Raw genomic sequence first — 16768 nt, forward strand, 5'->3', positions numbered from 1 at the left:
GAGTAGCTCTGTGACGTTACCTCTTTCGAATCATGGGGGAGCCATCTACATTGAATCCATTGGCAATGTTTCAAAAGTATATCCACAATATGATTCTGCTTTGTTTCAATTAATATATCAATAAATTGACTATAAGCATTTGAATCACATTTTAAAAGTTTCATATAATAGTCCAATGGGGGAGAATCACTCCTCATTATATTGTCAAGTGTTCCCTGACAAAAGAATATCCTGCGTTTAAGAGATAACTTGAGGAAATCATCATCCAAAATCAAATGTTTTTCCATAAACACTAGATTTGATCTAAGTCTCTCTTTCTCAAATTTATTCATTTTTCAATCCTTTCACTCCAACTACTGACTCTAGACTGACCCTGATTCGTTAGCCCTAACCAGAAAAGAAAAGGGGACATTTTAGATTTCCAAACAATTTCATTGAATAATTAGAACATCAACATCAATAATACAGAGCATGTACAATTAACGATACTGTTTATTGTCTTCAATATGTTTCACCAATGCACATAAAGCACATTGAAGTCTATTCACATGTGCTATATCAACTTTAGCGGCGAAACATAATTGATCCTCCATTTTAAATTTGTTCAAGGATATTATATATCTTGCATATACTGCATCCCAGTCCAGACAAAGTCGTGATCCTTTCATGATTTCCACCGCAATGTTTGGTGCTCTTGTACTATTATCATCAACTCCACTATCAACTTCTAATAGTGTAAACCTTCCACTCATCGCCATCAACACAAATATTTATCCAAATGAGTAAAGTCAAAACTGTTCTTCTTCTCACTGACTATTCACAGACTAATAAAACTATAGCAAAAATCCCTTCCTTATATTCCCTCCGCCGCTAATATGTAAGCACGTCTCTGATTGGCTGAGAAGGAGGATGTATCCGACTCGCTGATTGGCTGAGAAGGAAACATGTGATCTTACTGTTTCCGGGAAAGTCATAACATTTGGCTCGAGCAACAACAACAAATGCTATTTCTGGATCATTCATGACATTCACGAAGGATTACACAATCAATTTATCGGACATTCACATCCCCCTCGATTCCTAGATCAATAACATTGTTCCCGTTAGAATTCAATGCGCATGTGCAACCTTCGCCCCGGAGCTATTACACATAGAAACATCAAATAAATCGACCTTGGAAAAAGAGGTCATTGACCACATTACATAATCATTCTCCCTAATGACTCTATGCCCTTATTTGGTGTTCGCGTGGGAGTTTTAAAAAAAAGTGTCCGGATCGGGATTCGAAGGGGTGGTGTTCTCGTCGGAGTATAAGATAGCCTTCTACTAATACTATCCCAACCTTAACTAGACCTGGCAGCTACCTTACTCATCATGAGCCCTACTCCCCGCCTATGCACCCTATCCTTCCTACTACAACAACAACTAACAACTCAATGCAGCACCAAGCCGCCTGAGGCCTACAGAGCTACGCAAGCTCCTTTACAATCCCAATCTATTCAAAACCACCCTCTATACACCCTCCTCAGAAGTTACTATTTCCCTTAAATCTTTCCTTATGACATCCTCCCACCCAACTCGGGGATGACCAGCTTTTCGTTTGGCTTTAGATGGTTGGCCGACAAGGACAATCTTTAGCAATCTGTCATCATTCATCCACTGAAAATGTCCTAGCCATCTCAGCCTTTCTCTCATTACAGCGCTAGAAAGCGGGATTGGACCCCATTTTTCACATAGCTTATCGTTTGAAATATGGTCAGTCAGCTGGGTACCAAAAACAATCCGTAGGCAATTTTTTGGGAAAACATCTAGGAATGGGTTTTAGAAGGCCTGAAAATGTCACTGTCTCGAAAATGTGCATTAAGACATGGGTTTTAGAATATTATATTCATAATATTCAATACCACCTAATTTCCTGCTTCCTACCACTGGGATATGAGTTTCTGAAACTGTAATAAGCACAGTTCGTAGCGTATGAATTCGTCAGTCGAAATGTTGATACGATAGTTTTTTTTTAAGTTGTGACATTCCAAGTTACAATTTCCATATTTAAATTATCATCATTGAAGTTATTATGGCCTTATGAAAATCAAAGGTCCCAGAGCAAGTGCATGATGCATGATGGGGTGTTACATATTTTCTCCAGTCAACACGAAGCGCTTAAGCCGGCTTAAGACCAGACAGCAAGTGAAGTTTTCTACACTTGGAGATGCTCTTCTATCAGCAAGAGTCGAAATCTTGTACAGACAATCTCTTGCCAATTACATTCGACCTACGTGCCTATATTCATGCCTACAAGTATTATGCTTCTACTGGGAGCCAACCCAAATAGATAATTTAACAAGGAAGAGGTTTTTCAGGCCAAAAAATCCCACCAAAACAGACAAAACCCGGAAGAACTACCCATTAATCAGTATCCACTGCAAATGCTGTGTCGTTTAATAGGCTATAATTTCCTCGATGGGCGTCATTTTTCAAGGTTACCCTGCAGCACTTTTGGCAGTCACGGTTTTGGTTAGAAAAACTCGTGAAAGTGGTGCCGATCTCCTGGTTCACTGCCTTCTGCTGGGAGTGGAATGCGTGGTTGGGAACAAATCATCCGACACTTCCCGTGTCACCCCCCGATTTCTCGAAGTACCCATTTAGAGCTGGGTCGACTCTAGTTGAGCTTACAGAGTCACGCCATTGACCCCCATTCGGCTCCAACTTTTTATTCCCATCCCTTCCTTTTCAGGGTATTCGTCAGGACATTCAAAATACTATGGAAGCTATTATATGGCCAGAGATACTTTCAACATTGTATTAAACCAACACACTTTGTAGTCTTTAAGTACAGTTTATGAGTGGGTGTTTTAAAAGATAAACTTAGACCACTTATGAGTCTGGGATGCTTCGCATAATCCACTCTGAAAATTGATAAAACAGTTTGAAGAAGAAACTTGGTTATTCGTTAATGTAAAGACACGATTTTCACTTTCAAGTGTAAACTATAGTAGACAGATTCAGAGCAACAAAATTTGACGAAAATCAATCAAAAATTTTAGACAATGTAGTGTCCAAATTCCCAAAAACGACCCCATCATTTCCCTCAGAGGGTGAAGTTGCCGTACTGTCTCGAAAGTGTGCATTAAGACATGGGTTTTAGAAGCCGCAGGAAAGATCATTAATATAAATACGAAACTTTGGAAAGAATTCGAAGGATACCATGGAAGACTGAGTCACAGATGAAGATACATAACTACTTCTGTCTACTTTTGTGTAGTTTCACCGAGATATAGTTTAATCAGGTGAAGAGGTATTTTCCGCTTACATGTTCCATACTTTGGGTTAATCAGACAAGAAACTTCCAAATGACTCATTCCATTGAACAGCATTGTTCCAACCATGGGCGTAGGCAGCATACTGTCTAGGGGGGGGGGCAGTCGATAGTGTGATGGAGTTTTATCAACTGCTTTTTCCATACCATCTGCTTTTTCAGCCATATCTAACGTAAATTTGAAGGTCGAGGGGGCCACCACCCCCCCCCTGCCCCCCTCCCTACGCCCATGGTTCCAACCCATGAAACTGTTCCAACCCTTGCAACATTGCTTTCATTTAATTTTAGGTACCACCCTAAATTGTTAAGCGAGACTAAATATTTACCATCATACTATATAACTGGCAAGTCTGTTCTGTAGACCTTAGCAAATTTGAGACATCGTTCTTGAAATCAACGAATATCCACAATCACAATGTGCTAAATGTATTCTGCTTAAGACATATTCTTAAAGTTCCACAAAGAGACAGAATCAGTAGTGTTGAAATTCATTTTTATGGCCAACAGAATTATGGCATTAGAAAATTGGTTAAAAAGCATCGGTTGACTTGATTTGGCTTTATACAAGCCAGATTACCCATTCACTAAGCAAGCGCTTATGATATCAAAGACAGCTAAATAGCTTATGTCTTGACAAAAGTACAAATACCTTTTCGAAATTTATCAGTATACATCGATCAATGAGACTGATATCCAAGTTATTTAATCCAAACGATACTACAAGAAAAAGATAGTTCGTTACTGCTGACACTCCTTTTATAAACAGGATATAAAAACTGAATGAAATAATGAAGTCATATAGAAAATGAGCACTGAAGCTTTCAGCCTACTTCCAAAACAAAAAAAATGCAATTCCAAATTATAATCCAAACTTGACGTTACTCCTCAAAGTTGACGTTCAACCATTTATTTTTCATACATCACACAGATATATTTGACTAGGCCTATGGAGAGGTAAGCTTGGGAAACTAGGCAAAAGAAAAAAAATTCACCGTGATAGCAACGAAGACGTTCATCCATAATTTAACCCACAAGAGACCCATATCAGACAACACCATAAACCTGACTGATTTATTATTTGCTTCAATCAACAAAATAGATCCAAAAATAAAAAACAGTAAATAAAAATCAAGAAAATTTTTTAATCAGATAAAATTTAAGAATTAACTAAATAAAACAATTTAAGAGTTGAATCAGATAAAATTAAAATTTCAGCATTTCTTATATTAATTTATCGGAAAGTTGACCATCAAAATTACTCTTGGCCCCAAGAATATCCGAAACAATTTTTTTTTTCATTCACCCTCTAAACTAGAATAGTCAACCTATTAAAACGATGATTTTGAACAAAGATCCAAAGAAGAATTTAAGTGACAATCTTACTAAATAAAGCTTTTTACATACTTGGTCATTCCATCTTTTGTCGTTTCTATCATAAATCAAAAGGAAAAAAATCGAGAAGTTGGGTTAAATTCCTTTGTTAAAGTTATCAATTAATTTTATAAATAAAGGTTCAGTATAAAAAAAAAAAAAAAAAAAAAAAAAAAATGGGCGTTATATACGTTACTTACAATTTTCATTCTCGTTCATTGATTTGAATAAACAGGACTTAAGAACAAAAATCTCAGATCAGTTGAATTTTCTTGACACAAGGAAAAACATCGCTATAACTCGGTTATTTCTTTATTAAAACTCAGCTGATTTGACAAATTTTTCTGGTCCCAGTAAGATTGACAATTTAGCTGAAAATAAACTCGTTTCGGCCCTTTTTTAAAATACAAATAAGAGAGATATTACTTAGAACAGTCATACTCCTAATGCGGAACTCCCATGGCATCAATAAAGTTAATAAAGTTTATCATGAAGGTACGAACCATAAAGTTTGTCCCACTCACACAAGTATTTCATCTTTTTGACTTAACAGCAATTTTTCATAGAAAGTAACTGAAAAAGTCAGACATAAAGCTGAGAAAACCATCTTTTTAAGCATTTTTTCCTTTTAATAATAAATAATTTTTTTTTCTTTTACCAAGCAAAATATTTTAACAAGTATACACGATTATATTTGTAGACACTAATTTGTATGTTGTTTATTTGAAATTTTCCTCATGTCTTCTGTTATTGGTTGAACTTGGCGGACTTACTTGAAAAAGTTAAATAAAGTTTAACTTCTTTCCGGTTGCAATAAAGTCAACATAGTTATGTGAGGAAAACGGTTTATTAACTTTGAAGACAGCTTTATTAACTTTTTTGACGCCGTGGGAGCACCGCATAAAGGTAATAATATACCCAAAGATAATAGATTTACTCACCGCAGAAACTAGGCGGTAGCTATGTTTTTAGGAAATATAATACTGTAAATATTCCCGAGTTTAGGGAACCTAGATACTTGGATAAGGATATTTCTGAAAAATCATCTGAAAATAGCAGAAAAAGAACTTGGGCATATATTCCCAAGTGGGGGTATGGTTTTATTTAGAAAATTAGCATCTGTGCAATAAAAGAAAGATTGGATTGAAGACTATATGTAAGACTGTAAACTGTGCGGAAGACTTTCAACTAAGATTGAAGACTAAAAAAAAATTATAGATTGAGCAGTTCCAGAAATTGAAGAAGTTATACATTTGCAAAAATATGCTTAAGCAGCTGGGCTCGAGGATTCATCTTTGGCTAAATGTATTTATGGTAGGAACATTTCTGAATGAACAATAGAAAACTAATGTTTTTCTTTAATTTCAATATATTTTAAATTTAATATCGTATGAGACTATAAAAGGTGAGAACGTTTTTTGCCTTTAAAAATATAAGATCCATAAAGCAAATACTCTCCAAGGTCACGCTGCCTTTCAGAAATAAATATAGAAAATAAATTAAGAAAAAAAGGGCAAATTGCAAATTGTAAAAGGACAAAAAAACTAAGTGAAATTGGTTAGTCTGATTTTTGTTCACTGTTTTTATAGTGTTATATTCTTGGAGTATTAGTTTAAAGAATAGCGTAACTCTAATTTTAAGAAAGACATTTTACTTATTTTCGAGTTTTATTTAATCCTTGGGTAAGGTTTTATTTTTTATATTATTCCAAAGTCAATTCAGAACATTTGTGTTAAATAGTTGCATGGATTTTATGAATGAAATGATTTACTCAATACAACGTAGAATTGGAACAAAAATATAATACGACCCAAAGGAGAGCCAAGCCTACAATACTTACGGCTATCTCTTCAAACTCACTTCAGAAAATTGCGTGCCATAATGTAAAACTTTGTCTCTTCGAGACTATGGATGTTTCTGAAATAACTTTTTACGTTCTTTTTTTCTAGTATTGTAAAGTCGTGATGCGGATGCAAAAATAATATAAAATAAGCCGTATGTTTTTTTTTCTATTTTGAAAAACTATCACCCCAGAGGAAGCAAAAAACAAAGAAATAAACACGTATCCGTGATCATCCTTCTCGGAAGCACATGTGAGATTTGGATCTGGACGTTTACCAGCCCCGCCCCGCCGGAATATACCCTCCTGCTGAACATACCCCCCCCCCCCGCAGAAAATACTCTCCGGAAAATAACCCCCGTAAAATTCCCCCCCCCCATGGAAAATACCCCCTCCGGCTGGTTGGTTTCCAATCACTTTTTACTTATAAGAAAATTAAGGAGTGATTCTTGCTAGTAGTAGCTAGAACTATAAAAAAGGGTGTTTCGACAGCAACATATACATTATAAGACTTGACTTTTCTGACAATTTCAAACGTATAAAATTCATTAAGCTTAGAGTCACCCAACAAAAACTGCGAATCAGAAAATTTGCCCTATAGACGATAAAAACGAGAAAAAAAAACACCAAAAGAGCAATTGATTTGAGGAAAGTAAAACAATCAAATTGAGCGTATCAGAAAAACTGATTGTCGGTTTTTCAAACCCATTTCTACGAAAATGCTAATACTCTGTAACATTAATCCCTTTCTGGAACTGTCCAAATATGAAAAAAAAAAAACAGAAGGCGTAACAGAAGATATTTTAACTCAAAAAAATATAAGAAAATAAAATTTGGCCTTGATGCTAGCTAAAAAAAATAGTTTAAGTGAATTTTAAACAAACCTAGTTTTTAAATTGCTTTTTCAGTAGAACCATCATTTAAAACTACTTGAGAAATCAAGTCACAGAAAGAAGGCAAAACGTTATTCCAGAAATAGCTTTAATGATGAACATATGTATAAGGAGATTGTTTTTTCACTCATTGCTTAGCGTCATCTAAAAACTAAATGTATAGTTGACTTCAATTAAACATCTTTTATTTAATTGTTCGTCTTAAGATTCAATACACTACTCATTTAGGGTCATATTGATAAGTTTTAATTTTGATGCCATTTCGAAAACATCTCTATAAACAGTTACTTATCTTATAAATGAGAGGTTTCCGAAATAGTGTTTTGCTCTGACTTTAGGGTGATGTTATCAACATCACCTTTAAAAGCGTGTTAAAATATAGGTTACAGTTCTAAACAGTCTATAGCATTACTCTTTTTATGGAACAGTCCGAATTTGGAAAAGAAAAGAGGACATAACGCAAAATGTTTTAGCTAAAATGTACCTTTTTTCCCCCTAAGCACCAAAAAACTGAAGTTTAAATATTGAAAACACAGGGGAAAACCACTGTTTGCAATCCAATTCTCCGTTGAAACAACCTGTTTGACTAGTTTCTTTTAGCATCTGTCTTGCGTGGCTTCCAGCTAATAGAACAGTGCCAAAATCAAATTTAGGCTTGATACCTGAATGCTAGTTTTAAAATATCACTAATAACTCAGATGCCGAAAAGCAAAACAAAAGTTTTTGTTTTATTTTTATTTGAAACATGATAATTAAAATTAAGTGGTATGATTGAAAAACCATTATAACTCTTAATAAGACAGTGAAGTTTGTAAAAACAAAGAAGTTCTTATACAAATAATAATAAAATTCAAACAAATAATACACGGAAAATCTGAGTGGTACTTAAAATCATCACTTAAAATTTCTAAGAAATCAAGCGACAGAAATAGGCCGAAACGGTTTTTTCAAAAACTTCGCTTTTGTACAGTTGCATAACAGTACAACTGCAATTGATTCTTTTTCGACTCTGCTTAACGCCATCTAAAAGTCCAAGCATTGCTGGCTTCCATTAACCATCTTTATTCAAATATTAATCTTAAAACTTATACAGGTATACTGATGCAGGTTTGAGTTTAGATTACTTACTTTTAAACAAGGATTATTAATTTCCTGGTCTTTTGTCCTAATTCGCTTAGACATAGTTGACTTGAAAATTTTCAGATGTGGAAATATTAAGCACTCAAAAAATAGATGGTGCTGTAACTGTAGCTATAGACAGCCACTAATAGAAAACTATTGACTATATTTCTGCTATTGCTGCAAAACTTGGAAACAACTATTTTAAGTATCAAAAACAAAATAAGGAGGACAAATATTGTATTTAGACAGGCAAATAATTGAAGGTCTGGCCTGATTTCTAATGATTTTTCCGTATTTTCTTCAAATAATTCACCTGTTTTGCTTTTTTCACCCCCCCCCCTCTCCCTCTCTAAATAGCCTCAAGCCTGTCTAATTGTTTTGGTCCTGCCTTAACAGAAGAAAACTGTATAAATTTCCATAAAGAAGGGTAAAATACCTCACATAAACAGGTTCACATTACCTAAAGTCAATTTTTTGTGAACATTATTTAGTATTAAATCATATTATTTAAAAAAAAGAACTTCCTGAAAAAGAAATTTTCAAAATAAAAATAAAGCTATATTTAACTTAAAACAAGCAAAAATTAATTCCTATAATAGTTCGAACTCAAGACAACCAGAAATTTCTATTAAAGAATAGATATAATCCAAAACGAACAGGAATTAAATAAACAATCATAGCAAACAAACATAAACTGGTACTGATATAAACGGCAAACGGCCTCCTTCCCTCTCCTTTGACTGTTAAAGTCAAAAGCCCTCTGCGTCATTTGCGTTTTATTGAAAACTACATGTGTCTTGAACAATCCTTGTAAAGAACTAATAAAATTAAACTGAATACTTGATATATAAAGGCATTGATTGCTGAAAGTTCAGCAGTTCAAGGTTTTATTCACTGTAATTTTTTTTCAGTAAAGGGCAAATGACACCATAGGCTTTAGACTTTTACAGTTAGGAAGGGGGCAGTAACCAAAATCTTGTTTGTAGTGATTTTTACTCGTTCTAATATTTATTTATTTATTTATGTTTAGTTCCTGTTCATGGGCGTAGGGAGGGAGAGGCTGGGGGGCAGCTGCCCCCCCCCCCCAAGACCTTCAAATTTACATTAGATATGGCTGAAAAACCAGATGGTTGGAAAAGTAGTTGATAAAAGGCCCTCCATCACACTATCGACTGCCCCCCCTAGACAATATGATGCCTATGCCCATGTTCCTGTTGTATGTTTGTTTGCTATGATTGTTTATTTAATTTCTGGTGTTTTGCCTTTCATTTATTCTTTAATAGTAATTTCTGATCGTTTTGAGTTCTAAATATTATAGGAATTGATTTCTGCTGGTTTTAAGTTTAATATGGCTCTCTACTTTTCTTTGAAAAACTTTAATTAATTTGTTTTCGTTTTTGATTGCCAAAATTTCAAGTTTTCAACATTCCCCATTTCAACATAAAATTTTCTTTCAACATCAAAGTTTCTTCAAAGTATCAAAACATCAAAGTGATTTTTTTTTAAACATTAAAGTTTCAAAGTTGAACATCCCCCTCAACATTCTATGAAAGTAGTCACAAATAGATGTAATAGCAGTTGCAAACAGTCGCAGTCACAGTTGTAAGTTGTTGCAGTTGGAATAAACGCAGTTGTAGTCACAACCAGTCACACTTACATCTGCTAAAGTAGCAGTGGCCCTGAAAGTTTCAAGTTAACACCCTTACTTATTCCTAAGATATTGCAGATAAGTATGTTTGATAACTTGGATATATTAATTCTTCTGATTTAGCTCAACATTTCCCGAAATTTTGCCTCAATACCCTTAGCCTTTTCGGGCACATCCAGAATCAAACATTCCCCTCCTTCCTAATGATCAATCCTGCATGTAAAAAATAGACAAATTGCATAATTTACATTCCTTGACCTGGGGGCTGCAGGAAATGGCATCCCCAGAGACTTAGCTATCAGACGTTGTGATTATATCAAATAAAATGTTTTTTTAAGATCTCTATCAGTGTCTAGGAGAGAATCTAAAAGGGTAGATGGGGAAGGGGTGACTGCCCTTTGTTCTTTTTTCAGCATGCTCTTTTCAACATGTGTTCTTTTTTCATATGGTGGTAAAAATGAGGAAGGCTGCTATTCTTATCAGACGCTCTTTATACGAAAGTTTTATCGCAATGTGACAACATCTAAGAACCGTCAAATTACACCATTTTCGCAATAATCCATTCAGCACCCATATTTCACGGCTGGTCCAAATATAATTCTTATAATGAAGGGAAGCTACAGTGACAGTGGTCAAATATGGCTCTGAAGCATGGGCGCTCCAAAAATGTGGATGAAGATTTGCTAGATATTTCCTAGAGAAACCGCCCACTGATTGTACTAGATGTCCGGCTGGCTGACCCTATTTCAAACAAAGGGCTTTATGAAAAGTGTGATTCAATCCCACTTTCTAAGGATATAATAAGACAAAGGTTGAGATGGCTAGGGCACGTTTTGCTGATGAAGGATAATAAATTGTCCTTTTTGGCCACAGTATATTAATTATAGACAGTATGATCATTCCCTATCTCATCCATTATAAAAACCCAGACCGAGGTGCGAGTGTTCCACAGAACTTAGACACATAAGCGACATTAGATCTTTTCACGGGTAGACAAGTCAAATTTCTCTTGAACGCAAAACTTGGCTTCAACGTTGGAACACTAAATTTTGAAGAAACTAATTTTAAATTAATTTATTCCAATACATATATGAAAATCGGTAATTAGTAGTGCAATGTTATTATTAGATGTTTTTAGGAATTAAAAATAGGTTTCGAAGTCTCATGTTGGTTTCAAAGGCATTTTGAGAAAGTTTCTGCCAATAGACGTGTTCCAGGGTAATTGGACCGCTGATGGCAGATCAAATGAGAGGAGCTATTTGTACGCGCTAATACAAGAAGAAGTGGGAGGAGCTGTTTGTTCGCACCGAGAATGAAGAGCCAGAAATTATCTGCGGTAAACTTACTGCAATATCTTTATACTGTGTTTTTTGGCTAACCATCTAGGGCTAAACGGAATGCAGGTCGTCCGCTGTTGGGGTAGGAGAATATCATAAAGAAAGATTAAAAGGAAATGGAACTTTCTGGGAGGGTGTAAAGAGGAAGGCCTTGAGTATTTTGGGATGGAGGAGGAGCGTGCGTAGTTTTGTTTGCCTCGGGTGGCTTGGTGCTAAGGTGAGCTGTTAGTAGTAGTTAGTATTTAAGGGAGGGTAATAAATTCCCATCCACTCTGTTGTCTTTATTGATATTAAGACCTATCAGTAGAATTTTGACCCTAAAAATACACTTTTTGGACTTTAGGGTTCTCCCTTCCATAGAACGGCCCATTAACCTCTCCACCTTCTAACATTTGATGTTTAATTATGCAATGCCTTATAACCAAAGAGTATGGGTAACTTACTAGAGTGGAAACAGGTGCTAGTCTCGACAAAAAAAAACTCAACGCTATCTAGCGCTCGGTGACACTTGGCATTTTTTCAGTGTAATAATAAGAATAATTAACTTAATTTGTGTAGTTGGTAAAATTAGTGCAGTTGTTCGTGTCTAGTCTCAGTTCCTGACTGAAGAATGATTACAAGACTTGAAGAAATGCCAAGTGTTGCCAAACTCTAGATGGCATTGATGGTTTTTTTTTTAAATAAATCGTGGTAACGAACTGTAAGTATGGAGTGACGCGGATCAATTGTATCCAAAGCTCTAAAAAACGGAATCTAGATATCAATAGAAATATCAAAGGAATTGGCTTATTATGCTGATTCCAAATATATAAGATTCATTATGTTTAGTTTTATCCATCAAAGGCTACAAGCCTGAGAAAATTTGTCTGATTTCTGAAAAATGGGGGAAACAACCCCTAAAAGTCAAGGAATCATCGTGAAGATCACATCATCAGATTCAGCGTATCAGAGAACCTATTGTAGAGGTGTCAAGCTCCCATCTTCAAAAATGGGGAGTTTCGTTTTGTTTTTTTCCCAGGGGTGATTGTTTCGAACCAATGTTCCTAGAACATCTGGAAAGGGCTCTTTCGAACGGAATTTAAAAGTTTTAGTGCCCTTTTTAAGTGGCAAAAAAGTCTGGAGGTTATCTAGCCCCCCTCCCACGCCCCTTTTCCCCCCAGATTCATTCGATAAAAAATTTAAGATAGCCATATTTTTCAGCATAGTTGAAAATCCCGAAATCCGAAATTGTGTTATCTTTGGAGATAACACCCCCCCCCACAACCTCTGAGGAGAGGTCTTTAAGTTATGCGATTTTCCGATTGTTTATGTAGGCTTTAGTATTTGTTATGGGAAGTATGCATACTTTTTTGGGTTGGGAGAGGGGAGGGTGAATTTTCTGCTGGAGGGATTTTCCATGGGAGAATTTTCTATTGGGAAGGAAACTCCTGGGAGGGGAACTTTTTAGTGGAAATTTTACACTGAGGGAATTTGCTAGAATTCCTATACGAACTTCTTTTTGTTTGTCTTACTTTCTTTGCCGACTCAATTTTAACGTGGAGATATTAATGGTAATTGGCCGGGATACATTTTCCACGGGATTGAATTGCCTAGAGGATCTTTCCGTGGAGGGGGAGCCGGATTACCCGGCATTGTTCAAAAAACGATCAGAAATTAAATAAAATAAAAAGTTTTTTTCAACTGAAAGCAAAGAGCAACATTAAAACTTAAAATGAACAGAAATTATTACGTATATGAGGTTTGACTTTTTATCTCGATTCTTTAAGAAAGACTCCTGAAAGACAAGGGTCGTTTAATTAGAACAATAGGAATCTTTTTCGAAGGTAATTTAAAACTTTAGTGTGAAGAGAGAGGTATTAAGAAGGGAGAAACCCCCTCATATACTTGATAGTTTCTGTTCGTTTAAGTTTTAATGTTGTTCCTTACTTTCAGTTGAAAATTTTATTTTTTTATTTTTTTGTTTAAGAAGCTTAAGCACAAATGCTCCACCGCATAGTAGAACTCTGGAACTTGAAGGTAATATGAATAGCTTTTCGATAAGCGTAAACTTACCGGCTATCTTAGAGTTTTCTATCGACACTTTCGGTTATTTTTTGGAGGGGGGAGGGGAGGGTGTAAAAACTGGGAGAGATCTAAACTTTGTCGTGGCGTGTTTCGTGAATCTCTACAAAGAGCAGGAGACGATATTTACTCACCTTGAATGGTTTGAAAATTAGAAGGCTACATTTGCTGTTTTCCTTAAGCTTGTTTTTCTTTTTTCAAATGTACATCTTGATAATTAGACTTCGATAAATATAGGATTAAACTAGAGATTTGTTCCTAAAAATATCAAAAGACATTGACTTCCCTTAAACTAAAAATGATAAGACACATGATAAGAACAAATTTGTTTTTTTAGTTCTAAATTTTCTCAGTTGAACCATGTTAAAGTTACTCATAACTACTACTTTTTTTATTTATTTCAGTAAATGTGGAGATGCACCTCCTAATATTGCCTTTTGCAGTACCACTACGACAAACGTAAGAAACGCACGTAAGTTGAGTTTTATTTTCCTATCGCAGCACAAATAATTTGCATAATTAGTTAAAGGATTGGTTTTGAATACCTTTTTACTTAGTAATTGTTGGGGTTCCACCCCTGTTTCTTTTCCTTTCAGATAAATGACCTGTTTTCGTTTTCTTAATTATATTTGCTTATAGTATAATTGCAAAAGACAGGTTAAATTCCCGTTACTAAGCGATAGTAGTTTTGCAATAAGTAAGCTTTGAATTAAGTTTTATTTTTGTACTTCCTGTTTTGGAGTCATTGAAAGATAAAGCTGAGAGGTAGAATTCGGTTTGAATGGGGATGGAGATGATTGGCCGGGCCAAGTGAAGGTCAACCCCTACGAACAGTGCTGTAAAGATTATTATTATTTTTTAGTCTGCGTCGAGACCCCGTTTGGGGAGATATATTTTTGTGGGATTAATGTGACCCTTTTGGAAGAATACAAGTAAGGTATTTTCTACAAACTGTGTACTAGTTTCCGTAACCCAGGCCGGGTAGGAATAGAGCTACCAGGTACCGTCATTATTATATTGACAGGGAGGTTTGTTACAGCCAAGGAGAGAGTTAGAGATTTTCTAGCCGTAACCCAAGGCGGGTACATTCGGCTTTAGAAAGTGGCCATTTGACCACTCGATCGCGTTATCAGTAGAGTGCTAAGTTATACTTCTTGTACTTTATGTTCTTTCCTATGCTATTCCAGGAGCTTATGTTCCTTGGCGTCTTTCCAGAGCATGTACTTATGGATTTTGGTGGATTATGTTCCTTCCTGTGCTATTCTAAGGGTCTATGTTCCTTCCTATGCTATTCTAAGGGTTTATGTTCCCTCCCATGCTATTCTAAGGGTTTATGTTCCCTCCCATGCTATTCTATAGTGCTATGTTCCTTCCTATGTTATTTTAAGGGTTTATATTCCCTCCCATGCTATTCTATGGTCTTATGTTTCTTCCTGTGTTACTCTACGGAACCTCTACACGTGATTAAACACGTTTTGAAACTACATGCTATTTGCTTATGTCCCCTTGGTACCTTTCCAAACGAGCGGGGATTCCCCACTGACTCCTACACATTGCAAAAAGCGACCAATCCTTTACCTATAAAGTGATTAAAAACACGTTTTGAAACTACATGCTATTTGCTTGCCTTTCCTTGGTACCTTTCCAAACGAGCGGGGATTCCCCACTGGTTCCTACACATTGCAAAAAAAAGCGAGCAGTATGAGCGGGGATTCCCCACACAAGTTTGTTTCAACTCCAAGTTTTTCAATCAGAGTGGTTTTTCAGGCAACATACGTTTTTTATGGGTCCAATCAGAGACAGCGGATGTTGCTCAATATACGGTAAGTTGATTGGTGATTGGTTACAAATAAAAGGAGTGATTTTTTATTCGTCCTTGAGATTTTGTATTACAGCTTGACATGCTTATTTTTTAATTTAATTGGGATGAAAAGTCAAAGTCTGGCATAAAGAGCAAGGTATTTTGGAGGGGACAGCTCGCTTCATATACCGGATCATTTCCATTCGTCTTAGTTTTTAACGATGCTCCTTATTTCTAGTTGAAAATGCTTATTTTTTAATTTAATTGGGATAAAGCATAAAGCCTAAAGAGCAAGGTATTTAGGAGGGTGCAGTTCACTTCATATACCGGATAATTTTCATTCGTCTTAGATTGTAATGATGCTCCTTATTTCTAGATGAAAATGCTTATTTTTTAATTTTAATGGGGTGAAAATTAAAAGTCTATAATAAATAGCAAGTTATTTAGTAGGGTGAAGTTAACTCATATAAATGATAATTTTCATAAGTCTTATTTTGTAATGATGCTCCTTATTTATAGTTGAAAATTATTATTTTTTAATTTTATTTATATTAAAAGTCAAAGTCTATAATAAAGAGAAAGGTATTTAGGAGGGTGCAGTTCACTTCATATACTGGATAATTTCCCTTCGTCTTAGTTTTTAACGATGCTCCTTTTTTTCTATTTGAAAATGATTCTTTTTGATTTAATTGGGATGAAAAGTCAAATTCTATCTTAAAGAGCAAGGTATTTCGGAGGGGGTAGCTTGCTTCATATACTGGATAATTTGCATTCGTCTTAGTTTTTAACGATGCCCCTTATTTCTAGTTGAAAATGCTTATTTTTTAGTTTAATTGGGATGAAAATTCAAAGTCTAGCATAAAGAGCACGGTATTTAGGAGGGTGCAGTTCACTTCATATACGGGATAATTTCTATTCGTCTTTGTTTTTAATGACGCTTCTTATTTTTAGTTTAAAATGCTTATTTTTTAATTTAATTGGGATGAAAAGTCAAAGTCTAGCATAAAGAGCACGGTATTAAGGAGGGTGCAGTTCACTTCATATACGGTATATTTTCTATTCGTATTAGTTTTTAATGATGCTCCTTATTTCTAGTTGAAAATGCTTATTTTTTTATTAAATTGGGATGAAAAGTCAATATCTAGCATAAAGAGCAAGGTATTTCGGAGGGGGCAGCTTGCTTCATATACGGGATAATTTGCATTCGTCTTAGTTTTTAATGATGCTCCTTATTTCTAGATGAAAATGCTTATTTTTTTATTTAATTGGGATGAAAAGTCAAAGTCTAGCATAAAGAGCAAGGTATTTCGGAAGGGGCAGCTCGCTTCATATACGGAATAATTTCTATTCGTCTTAGTTTTTAACGATGCTCCTTATTT

General features: G+C 35.2%; 2 protein-coding genes across 2 annotated transcripts in view; one reads left to right on the top strand and one right to left on the bottom strand.

The window, feature by feature from the left end:
• LOC148948541 (coiled-coil-helix-coiled-coil-helix domain-containing protein 7) overlaps positions 1–8646 on the bottom strand; it is a 69875-nt gene extending 61229 nt beyond the window's left edge. Inside the window, exon 1 of the mRNA XM_089093977.1 lies at positions 8549–8646. Coding sequence (XP_088950103.1) covers positions 8549–8602 — 54 coding nt within the window. The 5' untranslated portion in view covers positions 8603–8646. The remainder of the gene's footprint in view (positions 1–8548) is intronic.
• Positions 8647–13920: 5274 nt separating this feature from the next.
• The window catches only part of LOC148948542 (uncharacterized), a 59174-nt gene continuing 56326 nt past the window's right edge, over positions 13921–16768 (top strand). Inside the window, exon 1 of the mRNA XM_089093979.1 lies at positions 13921–14060. Coding sequence (XP_088950105.1) covers positions 13949–14060 — 112 coding nt within the window. The 5' untranslated portion in view covers positions 13921–13948. The remainder of the gene's footprint in view (positions 14061–16768) is intronic.

This window comes from Artemia sp. Qi Xiang Cuo, chromosome 9 (genome assembly GCF_049724085.1).
Source record: "Artemia sp. Qi Xiang Cuo chromosome 9, ASM4972408v1, whole genome shotgun sequence".
Classification (NCBI taxonomy): Eukaryota; Metazoa; Arthropoda; class Branchiopoda; order Anostraca; family Artemiidae; genus Artemia; species Artemia sp. Qi Xiang Cuo.